This window comes from Tamandua tetradactyla, chromosome 14 (genome assembly GCF_023851605.1).
Source record: "Tamandua tetradactyla isolate mTamTet1 chromosome 14, mTamTet1.pri, whole genome shotgun sequence".
In the NCBI taxonomy this organism is placed as follows: Eukaryota; Metazoa; Chordata; class Mammalia; order Pilosa; family Myrmecophagidae; genus Tamandua; species Tamandua tetradactyla.
Genome location: NC_135340.1, coordinates 87,622,905 through 87,650,656, shown reverse-complemented (window position 1 = coordinate 87,650,656; position 27,752 = coordinate 87,622,905). Strand labels below are relative to the sequence as shown.

The window sequence follows — 27,752 nt, the reverse complement described above, 5'->3', positions numbered from 1 at the left end:
ATGTTGATCTTGTAACCTGCTACTGTGCTGTACTCATTTATTAGCTCTAGTAGTTTTGTTGTGGATTTTTCCGGGTTTTCGACATATAGTATCATATCATCTGCAAACAGTGATAGTTTTACTTCTTCCTTTCCAATTTTGATGCCTTGTATTTCTTTTTCTTGTCTAATTGCTCTGGCTAGAACCTCCAACACAATGTTGAATAATAGTGGTGATAGTGGACATCCTTGTCTTGTTCCTGATCTTAGGGGGAAAGTTTTCAATTTTTCCCCATTGAGGATGATATTAGCTGTGGGTTTTTCATATATTCCCTCTATCATTTTAAGGAAGTTCCCTTGTATTCCTATCTTTTGAAGTGTTTTCAACAGGAAAGGATGTTGAATCTTGTCGAATGCCTTCTCTGCATCAATTGAGATGATCATGTGATTTTTCTGCTTTGATTTGTTGATATGGTGTATTACATTAATTGATTTTCTTATGTTGAACCATCCTTGCATACCTGGGATGAATCCTACTTGGTCATGATGTATAATTCTTTTAATGTGTTGTTGGATACGATTTGCTAGAATTTTATTGAGGATTTTTGCATCTGTATTCATTAGAGAGATTGGTCTGTAGTTTTCTTTTTTTGTAATATCTTTGCCTGGTTTTGGTATGAGGGTGATGTTGGCTTCATAGAATGAATTAGGCAGTTTTCCCTCCACTTCGATTTTTTTGAAGAGTTTGAGGAGAATTGGTACTAATTCTTTCTGGAACGTTTGGTAGAATTCACATGTGAAGCCATCTGGTCCTGGACTTTTCTTTTTAGGAAGCTTTTGAATGACTAATTCAATTTCTTTACTTGTGATTGGTTTGTTGAGGTCATCTATGTCTTCTTGAGTCAAAGTTGGTTGTTCATGTCTTTCCAGGAACCCGTCCATTTCATCTAAATTGTTGTATTTATTAGCGTAAAGTTGTTCATAGTATCCTGTTATTACCTCCTTTATTTCTGTGAGGTCAGTAGTTATGTCTCCTCTTCCATTTCTGATCTTATTTATTTGCATCCTCTCTCTTCTTCTTTTTGTCAATCTTGATAGGGGCCCATCAATCTTATTGATTTTCTCATAGAACCAACTTCTGGTCTTATTGATTTTCTCTACTGTTTTCATATTTTCAATTTCATTTATTTCTGCTCTGATCTTTGTTATTTCTTTCCTTTTGCTTGCTTTGGGATTAGTTTGCTGTTCTTTCTCCAGTTCTTCCAATTGAACAGTTAATTCCTGCATTTTTGCCTTTTCTTCTTTTCTGATATAGGCATTTAGGGCAATAAATTTCCCTCTTAGCACTGCCTTTGCTGCGTCCCATAAGTTTTGATATGTTGTGTTTTCATTTTCATTTGCCTCGAGGTATTTACTAATTTCTCTTGCAATTTCTTCTTTGACCCACTCGTTGTTTAAGAGTGTGTTGTTGAGCCTCCAGGTATTTGTGAATTTTCTGGCATTCCGCCTATTATTGATTTCCAACTTCATTCCTTTATGATCCGAGAAAGTGTTGTGTATGATTTCAATCTTTTTAAATTTGTTAAGACTTGCTTTGTGACCCAGCATATGGTCTATCTTTGAGAATGATCCATGAGCACTTGAGAAAAAGGTGTATCCTGCTGTTGTGGGATGTAATGTCCTATAAATGTCTGTTAAGTCTAGCTCATTTATAGTAATATTCAGATTCTCTATTTCTTTATTGATCCTCTGTCTAGATGTTCTGTCCATTGATGAGAGTGGGGAATTGAAGTCTCCCACTATTATGGTATTTGTGTCTATTTCCCTTTTCAGTGTTTGCAGTGTATTCCTCACGTATTTTGGGGCATTCTGGTTCGGTGCGTAAATATTTATGATTGTTATGTCTTCTTGTTTAATTGTTCCTTTTATTAGTATATAGTGTCTTTCTTTGTCTCTTTTAACTGTTTTACATTTGAAGTCTAATTTGTTGGATATTAGTATAGCCACTCCTGCTATTTTCTGGTTGTTATTTGCATGAAATATCTTTTCCCAACCTTTCACTTTCAACCTATGTTTATCTTTGGGTCTAAGATGTGTTTCCTGTAGACAGCATATAGAAGGATCCTGTTTTTTAATCCATTCTGCCAATCTATGTCTTTTGATTGGGGAATTCAGTCCATTAACATTTAGTGTTGTTACTGTTTGGATAACATTTTCCTCTGCCATTTTGCCTTTTGTATTATATATATCATATCTGACTTTCCTTCTTTCTACACTCTTCTCCATACCTCTCTCTTCTGTCTTTTCGGTTCTGACTCTAGTGCTCCCTTTAGTATTTCTTGCAGAGCTGTTCTCTTGGTCACAAATTCTCTCAGTGACTTTTTGTCTGAGAATGTTTTAATTTCTCCCTCATTTTTGAAGGACAATTTTGCTGGATATAGGAGTCTTGGTTGGCAGTTTTTCTCTTTTAGTAATTTAAATATATCATCCCACTGTCTTCTAGCTTCCATGGTTTCTGCTGAGAAATCTACACATAGTCTTATTGGGTTTCCCTTGTATGTGATGGATTGTTTTTCTCTTGCTGCTTTCAAGATCCTCTCTTTCTCTTTGACCTCTGACATTCTAACTAGTAAGTGTCTTGGAGAACGCCTATTTGGGTCTAATCTCTTTGGGGTGCGCTGCACTTCTTGGATCTGTAATTTTAGGTCTTTCATAAGAGTTGGGAAATTTTCAGTGAAAATTTCTTCCATTAGTTTTTCTCCTCCTTTTCCCTTCTCTTCTCCTTCTGGGACACCCACAACACGTATATTTGTGCGGTTCATATTGTCCTTGAGTTCCCTGATACCCTGTTCAAATTTTTCCATTCTTTTCCCGATAGTTTCTGTTTGTTTTTGGAATTCAGATGTTCCATCCTCCAAATCACTAATTCTATCTTCTGTCTCTTTGAATCTATCATTGTAGGTATCCATTGTTTTTTCTATCTTTTCTACTTTGTCCTTCACTTCCATAAGTTCTGTGATTTGTTTTTTCAGTTTTTCTATTTCTTCTTTATGTTCAGCCCATGTCTTCTTCATGTCCTCCCTCAATTTATCGATTTCGTTTTTGAAGAGGTTTTCCATTTCTGTTCGTATATTTAGCATTAGTTGTCTCAGCTCCTGTATCTCATCTGAACCATTGGTTTGTTCCTTTGACTGGGCCATATTTTCAATTATTTGAGCGTGATCCGTTATCTTCTGTTGGCGTCTGCGCATTTAGACAGATTTCCCTGGGTATTGGATCCAAAAGTTTGGAAGATTTTCCTGTGAAATCTCTGGGTTCTGTTTTTCTTATCCTCCCCAGTAGGTGGCGCTCGTGGCACACGTTTGTCTGCGGGTCCCACCAGTAAAAGGTGCTGTGGGACCTTAAACTTTGGAAAACTCTCGCAGTCCGGGGGGGTTCGCTAGCCGAAGCGGCTTGAGCCGGCCCAGGGTCCGAACGCAGGGAGGGTTGCTGGTCGCCGCAGCCCGGGAAAGAGCCCGTCCGAATTTCCTAGTCGGCCCTGGGTGACAAGCGTGGCGGGAGGGCGCCAGCGGCAGCGGCCCGCCCGGGAGAGTGCACGTTCTCCGGGAGTCACGGGTTTGGAAGGGGCCTCCCCCACCCGTCACCGTTCTCCGCGGCCTGGGGATTTCCGATCCAATTCTCTCAGTTGGTCCGGGGGGCTGCGCGTGGTGTGGGCGCCAGCCGGGACCGCCTCTCCAGTTCTCCCAGCCGGCCCGGGAAGGGGGAAGGGAGTAACTCCGGCCGCTTGCCGCCCCGCCTGGTGAAGCCCGCGCGCCTCGGCGATCTCACCCGAGCTGCTTCTCTCAGCCAGCCAGCCGTTCCAGGATGGGGTACGCTGTCTTTTTTATCTCTGTTGTGGCTTTGGGCGCTTTCTGTATCATTTCTACTCCCCTAGTAGCTGTCCTGGAGAAGAAACTAAGATCCGCGCGTCTTACTAAGCCGCCATCTTCCAGGAAGTCCCATGAGGCTTACTCTTGTGAAGCTTATGTAGGCAGCATAGAAGCTAGACTACCTACAGCCATGCCTAAGAGTTACTTCTGGAGGACCTCTGCTGTTGCTCAGATGTGACCTCAGTGTCTCTAAGCCCAACTCTGCAAGTGAAATCATTGCCCTCCCCCCTACGTGGGACATGACATCCAGAGGTGAAAGTCTCCCTGGCAATGTGGGAGAGGACTCCCAGGGATGAGTCCAGACCTGGCACCATGGGATCAACAATTCCATCCTGACCAAAAGGGGGAAAAGAAGTGTAATTAATAAAGAATCAGTGGCAGAGAGAGTTCAAATAGAGTCGAGAGGCTACTCTGAAGGTTGCTCTTACACAAGCTTCATATGGACCTTGCTACCTATTATAACCTGCCAACCCCCAACCAGGACCATTCCAGCCAATCCTAAAGAACACCTAAGGCAATTTATAAGATTCCACAAGGGTTCCAGGAACTAGAGTAAGTTGCCAGAAACCTACAACCTCCAGATTGGTCCCTGGTCCAGATAAGTCCTGAAACCTAGCCCAGCCTCTCTAGAACATCAGAGAGTTCCATTTCTTTACCCCATATTAGTAACAGACCCTTCCAATATAAAAAATTTAGGATTGCCACAGCCCAAACAACCCCAAAGAGAAGTATGGAAAGATCAAAGGTGATGGTGGAGTTATACAGAGAAGATGGGACTTAACAAATGAATATGAATGCTGAATCATTAAATTGATATTTCTTTTAGTCTCCCATAGTTTAGAGTAGCTATAAGTAAAAACCTAAGATTGTGAAATTGTAACCCATGTCAAAGTCTGAAATATGTTCTACAACTAATTGTGGTGCTGTGCTTTGAAATTTATAGCTTTTTTGTATATATGTTACCTTTCACAAAAAAAAAGAATGAAAAAAGCTTATTGTGGTGATAAAAAAATATTTAAGCCCTCTAGCCTTCTATACTCTGGAGCAGCTAGAAGGAAAAATATGAGAGGATCATATGGTAGCCCATGACAAACTCTGGGATCTGTCCTGTAATCACTTATTGAAGAATGCTTTGAAAACAATTGCTTTTTTATTTCTTTGCTTTGTATATATGTTATACTATACAGTAAAAAATTTTTAATATATAACATTTATATTTATAATCTGTTTATACATAAACTGTTTAAAACTATATTTCAATATGATAAGTGCTATAGTGATCATGAACATAATATGCTATTGCATGATTAATCCTTGAAATGGGCTGAATTTGGTATAAGGGATCATTTAGAATGGAATTTCAGATTTATTTTTAAAAATATTTGGAATACCAAATAAAAATAATATTTTAAATACTAACAACAAAAAAGTTAGTCCTGGTGTTGCATGAAAGGTAGAATTTGAAAGCAACGACATGGGAGCTTAGCAGAAGAGATTTCCAAACTAAATGTGGAAAATGCTGCCTGGTTGTTCCTTGGAGTTTATAGTAAAATGTGACAGGGTAGGGTGAAGTTGAGAAAGAAACCAGAAATTGATTGTCTGGAAAATTCTGGGCTTCCAGAAAGTGCAATCCCAGAGAATAGGGCCTCACATGAGGATTTAGCCAAAGATGGAAATAGCCATTTTGGAGGAAGTCAGGATTGGAAATGGATTTATCCAGAAAGAATTTGTGGAAAATCCTGTTGTCTGATTGATGGTTTTGTTCCCTGTGTGCTACATGGAAAACCAACAAGTATTTTTTGCAAGATCTGTATAAATGGAACCACTGCAAGTCTGGACTAAGAAGGACCTAAAAGGGACAGCTGAAGTAAAAATCATTTCAAAGACAGAACCATGGAAGCTAAGGTCTGAGGCCAAGAAATCTCAACGAGAGAGGGTCCATCCATGCATGTGGAGATGGGGAGTTCGCCCCAAAGGCAGAGGGTGAGCCTTCCACCTCGATGTTCAGGAAGATTTTTGGTGTCCCACACCTCAGAGGGTGGCGCACATCCCTTGGGGATTGGGGGTAGTCTGGCTGCAACTCTTCTGTTCTAAAGGGTTGGCCTGTTCCCCAGAGATGGCAGAGAGCCCAGGTGCTGCCTTGATGCTTACAGAGGTGGAGCTGAGAAAACGGTGGTCTCTCCAAAGTTATCAAAGTTTGCAATCCTCACCCCAGTGTTTGGAGAGAACAGGCCACTGAGTAAGCCCTTGGAAAGGGTGGAACTGCTGCTCTCCCAATCCTGAGAATGAAAAATGACTCTCAGACTTTGAAATCCAATAGAGTTTGCCCTGCAGGTTTTCAGAACTGTTTGGATCTGGTGACCCCTGTTTTCCTTTTGTGTTCTCCCTATGGCAGTGGGAATGTTTATCCTATGACTGTTCCTCCCTTGTATATTGGCAGCAGAGAACTTGTTCTGAGTTTCACAGGCCAGCAACCAGAGGAGAACTTTTGTCTTAGGACAGATCATGCCTGTAACTGATTTTGATGAGATTGTGTATGTTTTGGATTTTCTGCTGCATTTGTATTGTTACTGAAATGATTTAAGGCTTTTGTGATATTGTGATGGAAGGGAATGTATTTTGTATATGGAAAGAACATGTCTTTTTGAGGAGTCCAGAGAATGGAATGTGCTGATTTGAAACTATTATGTACCAAGAAAAGCCGTGTTTTACTCCTGATCCAATCTTGTGGGAGCAGCCATTCCTTTTAATCCTGATTCAATATTTGTAGGGTAGAAACTTTTGATTAGATTATCTCCATGGAAATTTCAGTAACAACACAATCCCTAAGGAATGTGTTCCCCCACCTCTGAGGTGTGGGGTACCAAAAATCTTCCTGAACATCAGGGTAGATTGTATTTGTGTTGCTACTGAAATGGTTTAAGGCTTTGTGACATTATGATGGAATGAATATGTTTTGTATATGGAAAGAACACGTCTTTTGGGGGTCCAGAGGGTAGAATGTAAAAGTTGAAACTGTTATGTACCCCAAAGAAATCATGTTCTTTTAATTCTGATCCAGTCTTGCAGGGGCAGCTATGTTCTTTTAATCCTGTTCCAGTATTGTTGGGTGGGACCTCTTGATTAGGCGGTTTACATGGAGATGTGACCCACCCAATTGTGGGTGCGACCTTTTGATTAGATGGAGATGTGACCCTGTCTATTCAAGGTGGGTCTTGATTAGTTAGTTACTGGAGTGAACAAGAGTTGACACAGACATAGATGTTTGGAGATTGTGCTAAACAGGGACTCACAGAAATAACCAGAACCTGAAAAGGAGAAATCTCCAGTCCCGGGAGATGCTAAGCTAAGAGAAGAAGCTGAAAGTTTTTCCCTGGAGCAGCTACCTGAGGGTCCATAGACACCTAAAGAGGAAGCCACTGGCATCAGGAGCTGAAGGCAGCAGAACTGGGAACAAGCCCAGCACATGGCAGCGATGTGCCTTTCCACCCGACAGACATCGGCATTTCTCGAGTCAAGGTATTTTTCTCTCGATGCCTTCGTTTGGACATTCTTACAGCCTTAGAACTATAAACTTCTCGCTTAATAAATTCCGTTTTTAAAAGCTGTTCCATTTCTGGTATATTACAGTCCATCAGCTTTAGCAAATTAAAGCAAAGCCGGTCACGAAATGGAAACAAGTGACCCACAAAAAACATGGGGGTGGGGGGTGCCTACTATGGCAGAGCCTGAGAGCTGGCCACAGAGAAGTCCCAGTGGAGTCTCGTAGTGTTGATGATGGCAGTGGCTAGGCCCAGTGACCTCTGCTGTCATCTGGCCTCGCAGCAAAGTCCCGTCTTCATCCCTGAGGGAGGGGTCCCAACCCCTGGGCTGCCACACTCCTCCTCTCTGAAGACCCCCAAGTCTTCCTGCTGAACCTGTGGTCACCCTGACTTTCCACGGGCTGGTCATCAGCGGGGCTGGCACAGGAGAGTCCCAGCACCTGTCAGGAGTCCCAGACGAGGCAGGTCCCAGAGGTGAACTCTCTGTCCTGGAGTCCCAACTCCCAGAGCGCCGACGGCACTGCGGCTGGAAGTTTCTATTTCCGCCAGAAGCCACAACTCCAACTGATCCCGCGTGCACAGCACATGTGATTTTGTTTCCATCTCCTCGTGTCCAACAGCTCCCGGTGAGGAGGGCACTTTTGGGGTTGGGGTCTGGCATTGGTGGGTCCTGAGTGGCTGCCTCGGACTCAGATGTGCAGCCACGAGAGACTTGCCCTCGCCCCGGTAACCACAACCAGCCCAGGAGGTGACAAGACTACAGGAAAAAGCCCAGGGAGCCGAGAAACAAAGCAATCCAGAAGCTAAGGCGGTGAGTCCTTTGTTGCAGGAAGAGGCCCATGGCTGCTCTCATCTCCAGCAAACGGTGGAGGCAGGGGCTCCACCAGGAGGCAGGAACGAGCCGCAACTCAGACACTGAACTTCCACGGTGCGGCAGGCAGTTGAGAGAACGCTCCCTGCGGCACTACAGAATGTAGGGCCTGACCCAACACGCTGAGGCAGCCATGGTGAAAGACCTCTGCTTTATTTCCTGGCTACTCAGGCAAATACCGCGCAACGGGCAGGCACGAACAATGGGAGCGTCTTGGCTCGGTTTTAGGGCTGGCAGAAGCGCAAATCAAGGCGATGCCTGAAGACGGGCGCCCTGGGGCTGCTGCTGGTGACCTTGGTCCTTAGCCTGTCATGGGGCCACGCATGTGGCAGCATCTGCTGGCCTCTCCCATTTCTCCCAGGTCCCATTGCCTTCTGCTTCTTGCTGCTGTGGTTTCCGCTCTCTCTGGATTTCATTCTCTGATAAAGGGCTCTAAGAAGAGAAGTGAGACCCAACCTGAATGAGGTGGCCACACCCTAAGTGGAGTTGCCTGGAAAGGTCCTAGTAGGATGGTTCACAGCACAGGAGTGGAGTAAGCTTTCGCACGTGTTTTCCTGGGGTGCATGGAGCTGCAGACCTCCACGACCTGCAGGCATGGAAGGTAAGACGTGGGCGTGGAGAGTGAAGAGAACGCTGCAGGGCTCTGACGACAGAACAGCGGTCTCTCCGTTCCTGATGCTTCTGAGCCTCTGAGCTGCCCTGCAGAGCCTGCCCTGTCCAGGCTGCAGCCGCGCCAATGCGAGGTCTGGGCTGCCCTCACGGTACTGACGTCCTGGAGGCAGAAGCTCAGCCCGTCCCTGTGACCTGGTGGAGGAGGGTGTGCCTCTTCTGGAAATAAGTGTGATTATCTTCAGTCCCTCCTGTCCTCGGACATAATAGAAAACGACAAGACAAACACAGAAGCGAGAAAATGTGGTGCACGGTCACCTTCATTTCCCAGGCTGCAGTGACCAAGTCCCACCACTAGGTGGCTTGGGGAAAAAAACGCTAACTTCTGCAGTTCTGGAGGCAGGAGGCTGAATTCCAGGGAGGGAGCTGGGTCCGTGTGCCTGCGGAGGGGAACCTGCCTCGCCCCTCCCAGCTCCCGGTGTCCCCCAGAACATAAGTGCACGTCCGATCCCTGCCTCGTCTTCAGAACGCCTTCTCCCTGTGCCTCTCCTCCCCTTCTTACAAGGACACGGCTCAAACTGGATTAGGGCCAAACCAGCTCAGTGTACCTGCAAGGAGACATCATTTCCAGATAAAGCCACATTCACAGGTACCTGGTAGGACTTCACCTTTCCTTCTGCGGGACACAACTCAACCACACACACTGGGCAGCAGAGGCAGGCAGAGGGATGCCCTAACAGGTAAACTCATAGGGCAAACTTTGTAAAAGGACCAAACAAAAGTGATACAGGAAAACATATGGAATAAAGATGAATAATAGGGGGAACAAATGTTAACATTTATAAATGTTGAAATAAATTTAGAGTGAAATGCTGGTGATCAGTGAGGGGGAGAGGTGGGGGTATGGTATGTATGAATTTTTTTCTGTTTTCTTTTTCTGAATAGATGCAAGTGTTCCAAGAAATGATCATGATGATGAATATGCAACTATGTGATGATAGTGTGAATATATGTATATTATATATGTAGAATGGAATGATCAAATTTACGAATATTTGTGTTTGGTATTTAAAAAAATTTTTAATTAATTTTTAAAAAGTGATACAGGATCTAGGGGGGAAATGGATGGCATACATGAAAAGATGGAAATTTTCAGCAAAAACATGGAGATTATAAAAAAGAAAAAGTGGAAATGGTGCAAGTGAAAAATGTAATTCATTAGATGAGCTTTATGGAAGACTGGGCACAGCAGAGAAATGGATCTGTGAGCTTGAAAATTGGTCTATAGAGAGTATCCAAACAGAAACACAAAGAGGAAACGTGTAGGAGGGAAAACAGGAAAATAGAACAGGTGTCCAAAGTCCAGGACACAATACCAAGTGTTCTAACTTAGGGGCAATTGGAGTCCCAGAGGAGAGGAAAGAGAAACTAGGGGAGAAGATGTGTTTGAAGATTTAATGACCAAGAGTTTTCTAAAACTGATGAAAGATAACAATCCACCAGCTCAAGAGTCTCTATAACCTCAAGCAGGAAACCACACCTAGACATATCAAGCAGCTGGAGTGGACTCAAAAGAGCCTTGCAGGGAAAACAACAGCCTGAGTGGCAGCTGACGTCTCACTGCAACCACGGGGCCAGGAGGCAACGGGTCGGTACCTTCCCCATGCTGAAAGAAAGACAGCCCGATTCTATACCCATTGAAATATATAATTCACAAACGAAAGTCTAGCAGGCATTGTCCAGCTCAGAGACAAACTAAACCAGTTATTTGAACAGGAATATTTTAATATAAATAACTGTTAGTTAATATAAGGTGGCTAATTAAATGGGTTAAAAGTGAGAGACTCCAAAGAATCCAGAAGAAGCAGGTGCAAAAAAAGTACCTACTGCCTGAGGGATCAAGGACCAGAAGAGGCCCCACTCCTCCAAAGCAAACACTCAGAACTTCCCAGAGGGCTGCCCAGGGACCGGTGGTATACAGGGGCAAAGAAACTTGCCGGTGGGTGCAGGCAGGAGCTGGTCCTATAAACCTCTCAACGGTGGTGAGACAGTAGCCTGTGGACAGGGCATGAGGAAGTGTGCTGGCCAAAACCTGCCTCACCTGGATCTGGCCTGAGTTAGGTGTCGTTTGAGTTTGCTAATGCTGCCAGAATGCAATATACCAGAAATGTATTGGCTTTTATAAAGTGGATTTATTAAGTTACAAGTTTAGAGTTCGAATGTCATAAAAACGCCCAAAGTAAGGCATCCAGAGAAGGATACCTTGATTCCAAAGAAAAGCCGGATGGCATCCGAGTTTTCTCAGTCACATGGAAAGGCATATAGCTGGCATCTCCTGGTCTTTTCTTAGCTTCTTTGGGGCAAATGTTGTTTTTCTTCTCTTAGCATCCTTGGCCCTCTCCAGGTTTTGGATTTTCATTACTGGGGGTCTTTGCTTCCATCACATGGCAAGATCTGCTGGGCTCCTCGCCCAGCTTCTGGTTTCAAACAGTTCTCGCAGTTCCTGTGGTCTTTCTGGCATTTTCCTCTGCATCTCCAAACATCTGTGTCTGAGCTTTCTTCAAAATGTTTCCTCTTTTAAAGGACTCCAGTAAACTAATTAAGATGCGCCTTGAATGTGCAGAGTCACACCTCCCTGGAAATAATCGAATCAAACAGTCGTGCCCCCATTTGCGTGGGTCACATCTCCATGGAGACAACCCAGTCAAAGTTTCCACCCTACAAAAGGTCTGCCTCCCTAAAACTGGATTAGGATTAAAAGAACATGGCGACCCACCCGAGTCGCCTCCCAGCCTTGCCGACTGGCACGCCCATATCCGCCGTGACCCTCCCACTTCTTGCACCTGTGCACGCGCCTGGACTGCACACCTGACAGCTGGGGGCTGCACGAGTGCAGCACCTGGCTCACGCCCTTCCTGAGACCAGTGGCCACCTCTTCGACACAGCCCTTTTCCTGTGCTGCCTGCTCGAGGCACCGTGTGTCAGCCCAGACATGACCGAGATGATGGACTGCCAGTCGTATCTCCATCAGAGGCAACTGAAAATTTCACATCAAAAGAACTTTGGTTGGCACCCCCGCAGCTCTATGAAATAGAAAAACTGCAAAACTTTGCCTCTCTCTCTGACTTGCCCAAGTTTTGTTTGGGTCGTGCAATAGAAGGCAGGGAAAGACGGAGGCCAATTACGTTACTAACTGCTGGTGGGGCGCTCCAGCTTTTCCAGGCCATGATTCATACTTGGAAGATCTAGACTATTCAGAAAAACATTTATCCACTGAAAAAACGATTGATGAAATCATGAAAGAAGCCGAGAAATTTCACCAACTAGTGATGCACGATCGCCATCTTTATAGTCTTTTTGTGACTGTTCAAAGTATAAACAAGTTCATCCTTAATCATATGTCATAGGTAGGAGCCATATGTAGAGGGCTGCTTGTTTGCAAGCTGGCATCTTTGAAGTCATCCTGATAATAAGGAGGCTTGACCAGACTTGTTTGAAACTGAAGGAGTTTAATGCCTGTAGTACATATATGTTACATATATAATAATATATATTATATATCACACATAAAATGTTATATTACATATATAATATTGTAGATATATTATATATCATATTATATATTGCATATAATATATATTATATATAATCATATATTATATATTACATATAAGTCTATATTACATATATAATAATATAATATATATGTTATAGCACAGCCTTTCTTATTTCAAGGGAATTATTCAGACTTCCTGCTCATTTTACACTTTAAACTTTACAGTATGCTACCAATATAAAGTATTAATGTTCTTATTACCAACATGAGAAAAAAACCGAGCAGTTTTCACCTCTCTGTCGTCGTTTCTTTACATGGGCAGAAACCAGGAATGGAACCCGGAACTCTGGCATGGCAGGTGAGAACTCTGCCTCTGAGCCACCGTGGCCCGCCCTCTATATCGTTTTATTATCTCGAAAGTTCAAATAAGATGTCCTACCATCTTTGTTTTTCTATCTATCCAGTGTATTAGCACTTTCCCTGATGGGCTTAGCAGGCTGCAGACTCTCTCTCTGCTGGAATTAATTTAAGTGTGTCATGATAAGGTGGTAAAATAGACTTGAGACAACCTTTAAGTGATAGTCATTTTCTTTCTGTCTTTAGCTTTGAAGGTCAAAATACAATTCTGTTTAAAACCAAATGGCATTATCTGTTTCATATATGGAACAGACTGAAATCTATCTTAGTTAATATTTTAAAGAAATATGAAGTGACTTTTATCAGTCTTACAAAAACCATAATTATCTTTACTCTGAAGTGCTAATTAATAAATGCAAAGAGTTTAGGGAAATATAGAGCTCGTCATCACTTAATGGTGTTTAATGATGCTTATTTTCAGTATGTCTAATATGGGTAATTTTTTCACCTCTTTTAAGAGGAATAATGTTTGTTGATTAAAGGTGGAAAATGATGAGAGATTCCTTCAATTTCAAGATCTTTGACTCTGCTGTCAAATGTCTTGGTTTTCCTATCTATAAAATAGTAATAATGATTTAAAAAAAAACAGAACATGGCTTTTCTGGGGGTACATAACAGATTTAAAGCCGCACAGCCATCTGTGGACAGATTAAATTTATGTGCTACTTCAGTTTTTTGTTGTTGTTGGTTTGTTTGTTTTAGCGTGGGCAGGCAGGGCAGGCACTGGGAACCGAAACTGGTTCTCAAGCATGGCAGGTAGGAATTCTGCCATTGAGCCACTGTCCCACTGCCCACTACTTCAGTTTTTAAGGTCAAAAAGACAAAAAAAAATATTTGAGGAGAACCTGAGACATTTGAATATGAAGTGTTAGATGATATTAAGGAATTATTAATTTTCTAAGTGCAATATGTCATTGTGGTTATGTAAGAATATATCCTTATTTTTATGTTTAACATTCAAGTATTTAGGGGTGAAATGTCTCAATATCTGGGATATGCTTTAAAATTCTCTCAGCTCAGGCAGGCCATGGTAGCTCAGCAGGCAGAGTTCTCGCCCGCCATGCCGTAGACCTGGTTTGATTGCCACGTTAGATTCCTGGTGCCTGCCTATGCAAAAAAAAAAAAAATTCCCAGCTAAAAGATGAAAATATGCAATGGGTACAGGGGTTCAGTATACCTGTTTCTTCTACTTTTGCGGGTGATTAGAATGTTTATAGTAAAATGGGTTTTCTGCAGGTAGAGTATCCTCAAATTCCCCTGAATTGCCATTTTTCCAAACTTGCTTCCAGAAAGTTACCCAGAGGTGAGAACAGGGCCACCCGCAGCGGCTCCCAGCGGGCGGAACCTGTGGGGACCCGCCCCACCCTGAGGCCCTCAACAGGGAGGGCCCCAGCTGGGACCAGGCCCGGCAGTTCAGTGGTCCTGGAATGGGCAGGCCTTGGAAACCCCCGAGGCTACCAGCAGCTTTGCGCCTTCCAGGGGTGGCGCAGGCACTCCTGGTCTTCCCTGGGGGGCTTCCACCTCCCGGTCAGTCTCCTCTGGGCCAGGGCGTCCACCCACACCCCCACCCCGGCAGACCCCGTGGCTGGCGCAGGAATCACGTCCACTGCCGGGCACAAACTGCCCAGTTGGCCTGCAATATCGAGTGAGGATTAAAGGCATGGCAGGAAGTGGTACTTCCTGTCCAGAGGGCTGAGTGGCTCCACGCCTCAAATACTCAGCACTGGGCAGCCACCCTGGGGAGCCAGCCCCCTCCCTCAGCCCCGCTGCTGGCACCCCAGGACCTCTGCTTCTCAGAGGCCAGGGCAGCTGAGAGCACCCCAGGCCTTGGGCCACCTGTCCAGGAGAGGCATCAGCTCTTAAAGGGGAATCAGCTCTTTAGAGATCTGGCACCCGCGGGGAAGAAGCGCCAGCTCTTTATGAGTCCTATTGGCCAATGCAACCGGCTTTGGCCAGAATTGATCGCGGTAGGGGGCATGTGGGACCACGGGTGGGCGCTGCCGCCGTCAGGTGTGATAGCGCCTGGCACTCACAGGGGAAAGGAAGTCCCAGGTGCACAGGCACTCAGGACTGCAGGGTGGCAGCGAACAAATGCAGCGCAGAGTCTGGGGTCTGCCTGAACCAAGTCCAGGAAACAAGGGAGAGGGGGAGGAGGTGAGCCAACTAGAGGCAGGGGGTGGGTGGAGGTGGAGCGGGGGAAGGCACCGGTGGGGTTCGGGCGCTTTCTCTGCATTTGCAATATTTGCCTTGAGTCCTGGCTGAGGCTCTTGGGCTACCTCACTGGTGCGGCAGATGTCAGGGAGTCCAGCCCTCCCCCTCTGCTCCCTCCCTGGGGAAGCCAGGATCACAGCCACAAGGCTGCCTCCACCCCCTGAAAACCACTGGGGCCTGCTGAGCTCTCAGCCACCTGGGGAGACGCGGGGGCAGGGGCTCTTCCCAGGCACTGGTGACAAGGTTATGAGTCTTTCGGGTCTTTACTGTTTCTGCCCTGCCCTGAGCCGGCCGCCCGCCCCGCCCCCAACACGTGCGGTGCAGCACCCGCGCCGCGCAGCCTCTCCCTGCCCTTGGGCCTCCTTGCTTTCCTAACCTTTATGCGTGGGCCTGGGGGGCCGCAGGTCCACCGAAGCATGAGGGGCCCTTAGAGGACAAAGAGTAAAGAGAGTTTGAGTGGAGTGAGAAGAGAAACGACGAACCAAGGATTGAAGAAAGTAAATGCCACAAAATCCAGAAAAATAACATTACTTGATTGCTAGACAGGCCTCGACCATTTTTCCTGCATTCCTTGCCCGTGGACTTTTTAGAGGCTTCTTCGTGGACGGCACTTTAATGATGCTAATTTCTAGAGAGAGATTAGTCAGAATCCAGGCCTCCATCCACCCTGGGGCTGGCGAGCGGCGGGCGGGCACTTATTTCTGAAAGTTTGGAAGCTTCTTCCACCGGGATTCGGGCCGTTCGGCCCGTGGCGGTGCGGGAAACGGCTCTGGAATTTCTCCCAAGGGCGGGCTGTTGGCTCGACTATTCCAGACCCGCTTCGCGTACACGCTCCACTGTGTCCAGCACTGGCCTGGGCATGCCACAGACCGACTGGGCCCACCCTCTGTCAGGCAGGGGGGTGCGCCCCTCACCTGGAGGACTGCCAGCGGCCTAGCGGCGCTCAGAGGCGATGAGAAACCTGGGACCGTGGCCTGCCACACTAGGGTGGGTGTGGGAGGGGGCTCTGCCGCAGGGGAGGAGCACTTCCAGGGGTGCCCCAGCATGGGGTGCTGGGGCTTCCACATGGCAGAACACACATGGAAGAGCAGAGGCGGCTGCCCAGCCTGCTGTGGGGACTCCGGAGCCAGCTGCCCCTGCAGCCGGGGCTGGGTGGTCAGTCTACCCCTCTGTACCCGGCGCCTGCACCCTGTGGGACATGAACCCACACACTCGCTGTCTGCAGTCGTCCCCAAGGCCCCTGGCTGGCATTTACCAAGTGTTTCAGTTTGTAAGCTGCGGAATGCAATATACCAGAAATGAAATGGCTTTTAAAAAGGGGATTTAAGTTGCAAGTTTACAGTTCTAAGGCCATGAAAATGTTCAAATTAAGGCAAAGCTATAAAACTGTCCGACTAAGGCATCCAGGGAGATACCTTAGCTCAAGAAGGCCAAGCACGTTTGGGGTTTCTCTCTCAGATGGCTTTCTCTCCAGGCTTCTTCAATAGTTTCCCTGGTGGCGTTTTCTTTACACATCTCCAAAGGTCTCTAGCTCTGTTGGTTCTCAAGCTTTTTCCAAAATGGTTCCCTCTTAAAGGGCTCCAGTAAGCAACCCCACCTTGAATGGGTGGAGATACATCTCCATGGAAACGATCTATTCAAAATTTCCACCCACAATTGGGTGAATCACATCTCCTCGGAAACAAAAGAACCCAGCAATATCGAGTGAGGATTAAAGGACATAGCTTTTCTGGGGTGCACAACAGATTCAAACTGGCACACCTGGATCTTACAAGACTTCAGAAGAGGGAAATAACTGCAACTTCAATAGGAGATAGACTGACATGACACGTTGTGCCATCGGGGCTTCAAGACTGTCCCCAGTTCACACATCTGGGATCTGCACTGTGCCCCCCACCCCAGGCCACCATTCACCCCAAGGGCAAAGCTGCTTGGCTCCCCCGAAGGGGCTGCCGGCCCTGACCATCTCCCCCACTTCAGTCACTTAAACATGAGGGTCTCATGTGGGGCCCATCACTGCCGACACACCTGACACCTGGGGATGGGGATGCAGTGCAAAGTGGCCGGCAGTGGGCACAGTGGGTCAGGGCGAGTAGCCGACCACTCTGGGCCCATGTTACCAAAAACACTGCCTTCTGGGACACCCACCCAGGTGTCCACTCTACCTTGGGGAAGAGATGGGTCTGTGTTTTTGTGTTATTCCACCTCTTAAAATGAATGTGCATTACTTTTTAATTAAAACAAACAAAAAACACCTGACAAAGCTTTCAAGGTGAAAGGTAGCTGCAAAATTGCACATGTGATGATCATGGATCCAAGGTAGATTCGACGCACACGCACTGCGAAACTGCCCAAGGCTGGAACAATGAGCGCGGTCTGGGCCCTAAAACTATCACCCCTGTACTGACAGCTGCTATGGTTTTGACAATAAACATCTTTGGTTGTTTCTAAATAAACAGATTATAAGCTAGTTAAAAAAAATTGCAAAGCAAGAAAGTAAAGCACCTTTCCCCCTTCCCCGCTCCCTCCCCCAGGTGGCTGGGCAGCAGCAAGGCCTGTGGTCCCCCTTACTCGGCACAGATTTTAGGCCATCGGGATTTATATTTTGGAGACAAACACCTGGAATATTTTGTTTCCAAAGGTGATTAATTTGCACCTACATACTGGAAAAAAACATACCCACAGTAATTAAATTTGGAGAGCGATTCTTGGAAAACTGCAGCCGATGGAGACTACAGTGGAAGTAAGCAGACCCCCAGCTTACATGTTAGTCAAACTTTAAGCAAGATGAAGAATCCAGAATAAGGCACTGCTAGATTGGCTCTAGAACTTTTCCAGCAAACCAAAGCCCCTGCTCACGCATCTCGCAGGTGCCCCTCACAGCGTCAGCAGGACATGCAGCCTGGCCTTTGCTGAGCCTGGTGCAGCCACCCCGGGCAGGCAGCCTACGGCCACAGGCTTCCCAGTCACCTTCTGCTTCTGCCTCTCAAGGCTGCAGGAATAGCTGTTGCTCAAACTGAACAAATGTTACCTTGTAAAGCCACAAGTACGATATTTTCAAAACCAGGAAGGCGTGGATGTCGATGGCAGCAGGCAGCCTCGAGGTGGGGCACTGTGCGAGGGAGGGGTCCTGCCTGGGACAACAAGTGCCCCCACCCCACTTTCAAGAGAAACTTTCTGTGCCTCAGCAAGGTGCCGTTTCATGACCTGCTGGACTGAGCTGGAGGAGAAATGGACCCACTGGCACGCCCCGCAGTGGGTAATGAACCAACGTGCTCATTCTAGTTGTCGGATGCTTTTAATTAAAGTGAGCTTTACATCACTGACAAAAGTTTGTTTGATAGAAAACAAACTTTTGTGACTATAGGAGTAGGAAGGCAGGAAAAAGAAAAAGCCCATGGCACAGCAAATGGGAAAAACAGGGTGGTCTCACTTGTGAATGGACAGGACTTGGAAGGCGCCCGGGTCAGGGGCTGCCTTCAGCCGCCATCAGGAGGCCTCCGGACGGGGAGGCTACAGATCACATGGCCAGCATCCTTCAATTCTAGATCCCAGTTCTGTCTGCAGGTGGGCTCACCCCTCCCACCCCTGCCGGTGGCACCCAGCTCTGGTAGGCTCAATGGGTACAGTCCAGAGCGGGCACCCGGCGAGGGCCCCAGCGAATAGTGACTTTTACAGTGCACCGCGCAGGAGGCTGGCAGTTTCCAGAGAAACTCTCTTTGACCTACGCCATCAAGGACCTGCAGGCCACATGATGACCTTTCCATAAATAGGCATAAATAAAGCCCTCCATAATTTACATCTGCACTTTACAGAGGAAGAGCACCTAACGGGGGTCGAAACCAAAGCCAGCCCCAGTGTTTCCCTAGTCAGCTCTGGGGAGGTTTACCCAGGAATTTGAGAGAGAAAGGGCGGCAGGTTCACACTGCCGGCCGCGTGGAGTAGTGACGCTCACTGTGAAGAGTCCCTCCTTTGAACCTGGAAGAAATGAGAGACACCAGCTGCAACTGTTCAGGCTATAAAAATTTCTAATGTAGCAGCAGAGAATGTTTATAGAAAAAATATACTTTTTAGAAAATAGCTGAAAAAAATCTAAAAAGATAAAGTATAAAAAGTTTAAAAATATATCCTATGACAAAACATATAAAATTAATGTTAACACCCCCCTCCCGTCCCATCTAAACCACAGTGGTTGGGTGGAGGGAGGCATGCCATCCTCCAGGCTGCTGCAGCTGGACACCAAAGGGGGCCATCGGGCTGGGGGGGAATGTCAGGGCTGGTCCAGAAATATGAAGGTTCCAGGTGAATTCCCTGCCCTGCATGTGAGCGTGGCCAACCCTGCCAGTGGCAAGTGGCCCCAGGACATCCCTGTGGCCGACTGGCAGGCCCACAAGGCTGACTGAGGGCTGGGGGCTGGCGAGAGTGCCACTCCCAGAGCATGTGGGCTGCCAGTCTCCAGGGGACTGCAGGTCCAGCTGACAGGCCATCTGGAGGGGTGCGCCGCGTCCTCGGCTCAGGTCTCCACCAGGATCTCCACAATGTGGTCGAGCTCCCCGAGGTCCGACTTGCAGCTGGTGCTGGGGGGTGGGGCGGCTGGGGGACCACAAGGGGCCGGCCTGGCGCTGCCCACCACACCCGCCAGCATCGAGTCCAGATCGTAGTAGGAGGCGTCCACGTCCGCAAACAGGTCTTCCATGGAGCCAGGCGCTTTGCTGTCCAGGGTCTCCAAGATGTGGTCCAGCGACTTCTGGAAGCTTCCTCTGCTCTCCCGAGAGCTGTCCACTTCCCAAGTGCCACTCTGGGGGCTCCTTGGCACCTGTGCAGATGGGGCTGTGGGAGGCTCAGATATCAGGTCCTGGGCCTGGACACCTTCAAAGTCCCCGGGGAAGCTGCCACCATCAAGGGTGGGCCTCTCTCCCTCGGGGCCCTGGGCCACCCGGCAGAGGATGTCAGTGGACACCAGGCGGTCAAGGGGCACCGGATCTGTGCTCGGGGCCACGAGCCGCCATGTTCCATCTTGCGTCATCTCCTCCTGGATCTGCCTGACCGTGTTGGCGATAAGGACGGAACGGCAGAGATTGGGCTCCACCAGCATGTGGCACAGCTGCAGCTTCACCAGGGACATGTCCAGCAGCAGCTGCCGCTGCAGCGCATAGGAGGGTGCCGTCCGCAGGCCGGCCAGCGTAGCCTGCACGCCCTCCCCAGGCTCACAGCACTTCCTCTTAGATCCTCTTGCAAACATCGTGTCCTGCTGGAAGCAAGACAAAGCCGTGAGCGTGGGTCAATCTTCCAGATGCTCCCCACACTGTCCACAGCCACCAGAGGTGAGAACACGGGGTCTGCTCTGCAGCAGAGGGACAGACTTGGGAGATCTGAACCCAAGGGGGCCAAATGGGATGAAGGAGAGTTGCCCCAATAGAGGCATTACCATGTCTATCTTTAATTCAAATGAACAAAGCCAATGAAAGTTTGTTTTCTGTCTTGTTTTTGTTTTCAACAAACAATATACCTCTACACCCAGCACAATTTTTTTTCCATTAAAAAATACAACAACAAACTTAACAGAGGAGAAGTATGTATCTAAAGAGGGATGCTAGAAATCTTTACCAAAATTTGAAATGTTGACACTAGGGGAGAGGAGAGGACTCTGGAGTGAAGTGAGGTGGCTGCAGACTACACAGGTGGGTGGACCCGGGGGGCTGCCTGCGGGAGACACCCCCTCCTCAGCCCAACACTTCTGGAACTGAGAAACCAGGGGTCCCACCAATGGACAGAACCACTTCTGCCTCCCTCCTACCCCCCTGGCAATGTTCTTACAAATTAGTGTTTTCACTGGTCATGGACCTACTGAATCTACAGCGCCAGAAACAACCAGGACAGAGATTGCTGCATGCCCGGTCCAGGCAGCAGTCCACCTGCCTGGGCCCACTGTCCTTCAGTTCAGCTCTTCAGTGGGCAAAGGCCTGCCATGCTGCTTTCTACTTCCCAGCATCGGTAGGTATAGTTTCATCAGCCCTCAAAGTTGACTTTTACTAACGCTTGCACTGCCATGGTCCTAAGGCCTCCTGACCTCCACCCTTCTTCAACCCTGCAAACAAAGAAGCTGCAGGGGGCTGGTCCTGGCCAGCGCTCCACAGCAGGACACCAGCACAAGCCATTTCTGGGGTTGTGGTCCCAGCCCCGAGGGCACGGGGGACAGTAACCCTGGCCTCACCCAGACCCAAGGTGGCAGGCTCAGGACACTGCCCCAGGGCCTGGACACCCGATCAGGCCATGCAGGCCCCCGCCAGCCCCTCCAGCTCCTGGTTGAGCTGGCACCCCATGAATGCCAAAGCTCCAAGGGCTCTTACCCTGTGAGGGGGCTCAGCTGCCCAGGGCCCTGCAAGATATGCCCAGATCATGGGCCAGGCACGGGGGCACGCTGGAACAGAGAGGGCCCTCAAAAATGTCCAAATTTGGAAAAGGAATGACAAATCCCAACTGTAACATAAGCAACTATTTAAAAATTCACGTACCTTTAAAATATGCTTTCTAAAGATGTGACATACACACATTCCCCTTAACAACTTTAGAATATTGGCCATAAAGCTGGATCTGCAGTACGAACCTAACTATTAGGATAGTCAGAGTAACGGGTAAGTCAATCAACATAAAGCTTAAACCAAGACCCTTGAATAAACTGGAGAAAGGTACTAAGTTTCCAAAGCAGGGGCCCTTATCTAACCATATTCACATACAATCCAAAACCGAAGCCTCAGCTTGGTTCCCTGCACCTCCCACTCCCGTCCATCTGTCCATGCTGCCCCCACCACAGGCCACCTGCTCCTGACCGCCTGGCCTTGCGGTCCCCTGGCTATTCACACCCCAACCTCTCAGCTAACCGCACACGTCTTGAGCCCCCAGCAGCCTCAGTAGGGGGCACAGCCCTGTCTGGCACATGCTCACCAAATGAACTAGCAGCAATATTTCCATCCTTAGAAGGGGAAACAGGTAGAAACCGATCTTGGAACTGATTTTAATGGGAGGAAGCCCTGCGAGTGGAGCTGCCTTACTGCACCAGCCGGAAGGGCTGGGGGCCTACAGGAGCTGGTGTGGGACCCACAGGCTGTCCCCAGGGCGGCCCAGCCAGGGGCCTCTTTTCTGGAAGGGAGAGAAAGGCAAGATGGGGCACATCTGGGAGCTTGTACTTGTCATGTAGACTTACACTTTTATTTAAAATACCTTGTTATTCATAAACATAGTGAGAACCTTTTAAAGATGCAAATTTCTTTTCAGAAGTTCCATCCCAGGGTCCCTGGGAGGCTGCGGGCTCACACTGTTTCCCACAGAATTGCACTCTGCTGTCCTGGGCCTTCCAGGAATCCCTCTAAACACACGCCTCTGCCAGGAACAAAGAAAGGGTTCCTCTTTCTGCTGAATTTCTTTTCCATGTCATAAACCTCATCTCCCTGCATTTAAGACCTTTAAATTTCTTTAAAAATTCAGTGACCTCTTGGGCAAATATCGTAGAAAAATGAAAACCCACATTCATGCAAACAATATGGAGCTTTACTCCTAAAGTTGAAATCAGGAGTCCACCAGGAAGGCGGTCACACAAGCTGTGGTCCATTTCACCCGGGACACACCTCTGGGGTGGAGAGGAACAACCACAGGCTCACGCCACAGCTGGGGCCACGGGGAACGATGCTGCGTGAAAAGAGCCCATCTCAAAAGGCGCCATCCACGCATGTCCACCCAGACACTACCCTCGAAGTGACTCAGGGGTGGCAGGGGGTGGGAGGGCTCTGTGTGAGGCCTGCAAGGTGACAGGGCAGTTCTGTATCCTGACTGTGGTTGTGGCTCCATGAAGGTGCACGCATGTGCACACGCACACATGGGCAGGTATGCACACTGTGCCCAGGCTGGTATGCCTGCCGAGTCTGGACTGGTTCCATGGGCTGTTCTGATGCCAGTTCCCTGCAGCTGATGTTGGACCCTAGTTCTGTGCAGTGCCAAATTGGGGAAGGTGGGTAAAGGCTGCAGGGACTTCTCCATACATTTTATGGCAACTTCCTATGAATCTCTAATTATTTCAAAAGAAAACATTAAAAAAAAATAGTGTAGGAGACCACACCGTATTTCCCACAAACTGGCCTCACGTAGAGCAGCTGCTCTGCCACTCACTGTCTCTTACTGCACAGACCAACTCATCAACTGTTCCCACTGAGTCCAAGAGAGGGTTTGCCCCCAGCACACCTACACAGACTTCAATCATTCTGGTTATAAGGTTTTCACATCTTCTTTTCTTAGCTGCAAATTAACTATTTATAAAATTTAGTGCTTTTTCCCCCCATCGCTGGTTTAAAATTGCTAACTATATTGTGAAATTATATTAAGATTATGTCAAACTATGAAAGGACACCTCATGCAGCAGAGACAAGGTTCCTATGGCAAGTCAGCCACTGCTCTTACTTTCTCCATCTCTCCAGCCACGTCTATGCTTCCACCTGTCAGGACGGGCCACTCGCTCCAGGCCCAGTCCTGGCCCACAGGGCAGCCACAGCACACCTGGGAACAGCTCCAGCTCCAGCTCCTGCTCCAGGAGGGCCCCACAACCCTGCACCCCAACTTCCCAGGCAGGTGGACTAACAAAGGCACCCTCACCCCAAGCTGGAGGCAAACCCCACCTCTGAAGGCCAGGTGTGGGGCCCGCCCAGCCTCCTCGAGGCCCCCACAGCACAGCTGGAGAAGGCAGTGAGACATCCCGGTCACCCAGATGACTTCAGGGGGCAGCAAAAGACACCAGACCAAACCACTGCCAGAGAGGCCTCGGCAGCCACTTGGGTTTCTCCTGCAGCTCCATCCCTAAGCGCGGGCTCCTGGGCACGGGGCAGTTCTGCTTGTTGTAAGAATCTTCCACATCACGTAAAAAAAGTTCCTGATTCTGGGCGGGCCACAGTGGCTCAGCAGGCAAGAATGCTTGCCTGCGATGCCAGAGGACCCGGGTTCAATTCCCGGTACCTGCTCATGTAAAAAAAAAAAAAAAGTTCCTGATTCTTTCCAGTAGCTGCACGTTCACTCCAACCTATGGAGGTACTAGAGAACCGCATGTCACCACTCGCCACAGCCTCGGCACCACTACAGCTCCCCCGGTACCAATGGCACTGTCTCGTGGCTTTGGGTTTGGACACTGTCAGCACCCGATTCCTGAGCCTCCATCTTGGACTGAGGACGAGGCAAAGGGGGAGAACACATTTAAGGCCCCTCACCAACCTGTCAAACCGGTTTCTAGGAAGTGGGGGGGGGGGGGAACGACACAATTCACTCTTCCACCAGTTTTCTTCATTTTTTCACACTTGCTCACTCCCACTTTACCAGCCTTTACAAATTGCCCCCCTTCACAGTTAAGACTCCGTCCCCTTCTGACATGTCTGCAGCAGCCCCTCTCTACAAGCTGAAGGCTTAAGGCCAGCTGATGGTGGGGGCAGGAGCACTGACTGAAAACCTAAAACCACTCTCCACGTCGCCACTCCTGCTTCCCCCTGAGCCTTGACACACGTATACTTTAAAAACCACTCTGAAGCTTCACCTTTCCAATGTCCCAAATCTTCAGTAATCATCAGCTTTCTGTTATATCCAATGTAAAAGGTGCTGACAGATGGATCATTCCAAAGAGGCCTTCAGGGCAGCTGCCACCAGCCTGTCACCTCCAAGGGCTGCCCTGGCTGCTGGACTGAGGCCCTCACAGTCCTTCCTCCTTCCTCGCAGGCTGGACCGGGGAAGGAGCCAGGCAGTACTAATGTGTGGGACAAGGTCAGCATGGGGACTGTCGTTGAGCCCGCTTCAGTCCCTCTGGATCACATAAAGGACAGAGGGCCTCGTCCTTGGAGGTGGCCTCACGGCAGGGTCTGGCTCACTGGGCAGCTCCCAACAGCATATACCAGCTGTGACCCACTCCCATTCTGTCACCACAGAATCAGCTGAATGCCCAAAGCTGCCAATTCCTTGGGGTGCCAGTCTTCCACCTAAACCCAGGAGGTCACCAGGCTCACTCCTGGGTGAAAAGCAGCTCTGCCCCTTCCACAAGCCCAAGCATTGGGCAGGCTGAGCAAAACAGGGGACAGCGGCCTGGGGCCAAAGCCTCGGAGAGCAGGACAGCAAGAGGGGCTGAAGACCAAGTGTCCTGCCTGGCCCGGGGAGAAGTGGTGCTGACCCCAGCCCCTGGCGCTGGACCCACAGGAGGTAAATCAACACAAATTCATTTCTACGAGTGGATTAGAGCTGCTTTGAAATACTTCACCAAAGAGAGAACAAGAAGACAAGCCTTGCAAAATGCTGAATCTGAGTGACAGGTACATGTATATGTGGGTTCACTTTCCTATTGTCTGCCTGAAATTTTTCACAAGCAATTACTAGAAAATTAGTTTCAAGGGCTTTTGTCACTTGGAATGAAACACTCGAACTTCCTTTTGCCTGAGACAAACCGTGCCACCCTCCCAAAAAGGAAGGCGGCAACTGATCTGGTCTGGATTTGAATGAAGTGTGATAAAACCTGAAAATGTAGAGTAGCTAGGATGAGGCTCTGGGGCCCTGCTCTTTCCACACCCTCTCGCGCCCGCACTTTGTCTCCACGTGCCCGTGCAGCTTGGACTAGCCTGCGGGGAGGCAGGCAGGCACAAGCCTGCAGCCACCTAATGCCCGCACCATGGGCTCCCTGACAGCCCGACAAGATTAGAGAAGGCCCCACTGCAACACACCCGAAACGGGCCTCTTAAAGCAATCCAATCTGGAAAAAACAAGGGAAACTCACCAAGCCAGCCCACCCTGTCCCCTAGTGTTCCAGAGAAGGGGGACCCTGGCAGGCCATTTTGGAAGGTGCCTACATCAAGAGGCAAAACCCACTTTTGCTAACAGGACCAAAGATAAAATTCAAGCTCTCTACTGCTAAGAACCCACACCCACACCTCACTCCACCTCGGGGGAGGCCTTTAGGGATGAAATACAAAGGGCAACATCTGGCCAGGATGAATGGGTGGGTGGATGGGTGGGAGAGAGGGAGGGAGGTAGAGGAGAAAGGGAGGGAAGGACAGATGGGGAATGTATGTGAGGATGGATGAACAATGCACAGCAGGCTAAATGGACAGATGGCAGAACAGGTAAAGACAGACAGATGGTGAGACCCTAAGGCAGCTGCGCAACTTTCGGGTCATGGCTATAAATTCAAGGCTGAAGCCAGAAGGCAGGGGACCCCGGTGCCGAGCAGGGCAGGAACTGTCGCCCAGAGCAACTGAGGATACAGGTGAAGAGGACAGTTGGGGGCCTTTGAGGAGGCAATCTCTTCACACCCGGCCAAGGAAGTGCACTTAACTTTTGTCTTTGTTTAAAGTCAACAATTTGACTGAAGCCATGGGCAGGTAATATCTTTTTATTTAAAATGATAAAGGCTGGGGAAAATGAAGACATAGGAACCCAGAGGGGATTCCCAGAAGACTGATGACTCATGCCCGGTGGGGGGAGGTGCTGGCTTTCCCGCCCGCGCCGGGTGGTCGAGCTCGCTCAGGGCCCTTCCGGGGAGCCCCACCCCGCCCCCCGTCCCACACCGCCCACAGCTCCAGGCAATGCCGCGAGTCCCTGAGAGCCCCGTGCCCGGGGAGAGACCACCCCGGCCGCAGGGACCTCCCGGGTCCCCGCCAAGGTGAAAGGCCCGGGTCCTCCGGACGCCAGGGGCGCGGCTGTCGGGACGACGGGGCCTTGGGCGGAGTTGGGGCCTCGGGAGTATCGGAGACTGGGGGTGTCGGGGCCTCGGGGGTTTCAGGGCATCGCAGCGTCCTCCGGACGCGACACAAAGGCGCGCCGCGGACCTACCTCGAGCGCGCCACCGGACCCCGGCGTCCGCCCCGACCCTCAGCCCCGCCGCGGGGACGCTCACCTGCGCGCCGAGGTCCGCCTGCCGCCTGGGCCGCAGCGCGCTGGTGCCTAAGGAGGGCCCTCCGGGCGGGCGCGGGGCGGGGCCGGGCGGCCATTCGGCGCCTACAAAGTGTCACCATGGCGCCGCCGCGCCGCGCGCGCCGATTGGCCGGGCTCGGGGGCGGGGCCGCGAGTTCGAACGAGGGGGCGGGGCCTCGCTCGCGGCTTCCCGCGCGGGCCGCCGCGGCCGTTGGCCCGGCGCGGGTTCCTGGCGGAGCTCGCGGCCTGCGGGGCGGGCCTGGGCGCAGGCCGGTGCCTGGTGACCCGCTGAGGCCGCCGGATCGCGCGGGCCGGGGCTGGACGAGGGAGAGAGGGGGGAGTAGAAATTGACCGGGAGCAGGAGGGAGGGGGGAGGAGAAAGGGGTGGGGGAAAGAGGGAGATGGGGAGGGGGGAGGAGTCAGAGGAGGGAGGGGAGGGGAGGGGAGGGGGGGGGGCGAGGCTCCGGAGGAGGGGCGCGGAGTCCAGCGGCGCCCTGGGTGGCCTGGGCCCTGCGCTCCACCCCGGCCACTCCGGCGAGTCCAGACGCCTGGGTAACCCCAGGGGATTCCCAGTTCTACAGGGAAGAAATGAAAGCAGAATCCAGGGGAGACTGTTTGGAAAACAGTTTCTGAGTGGAGAAAGTATTAACTAGGATGCAAAATCCTGAAACTACTGATCACGAAACACTTCTGAGCCGTGCGCCGCGCAGACCA

The 27,752-nt window shown here is 49.4% G+C and overlaps 1 protein-coding gene and 1 pseudogene across 4 annotated transcripts in view; one reads left to right on the top strand and one right to left on the bottom strand.

Moving 5' to 3' along the window:
- LOC143655507 (acyl-coenzyme A diphosphatase NUDT19-like) overlaps positions 1–12,478 on the top strand; it is a 30,292-nt pseudogene extending 17,814 nt beyond the window's left edge.
- Positions 1–27,093, bottom strand: part of CDCA4 (cell division cycle associated 4) — a 39,625-nt gene extending 12,532 nt beyond the window's left edge. Inside the window, exons 1-2 of one of the 4 annotated variants that reach the window (XM_077128375.1) lie at positions 27,022–27,093; positions 17,369–20,364 (exon numbers count right to left, since the gene is read on the bottom strand). In XM_077128375.1, the coding sequence (XP_076984490.1) occupies positions 19,627–20,355 (729 nt within the window). In that variant the 5' untranslated portion in view covers positions 20,356–20,364; positions 27,022–27,093 and the 3' untranslated portion in view covers positions 17,369–19,626. Of the gene's footprint in view, positions 1–17,368; positions 20,365–26,957 lie in introns of all 4 variants that reach the window. The other 3 variants (XM_077128373.1, XM_077128376.1, XM_077128374.1) reach the window with 3 other exon arrangements.
- Positions 27,094–27,752: the final 659 nt, after the last annotated feature.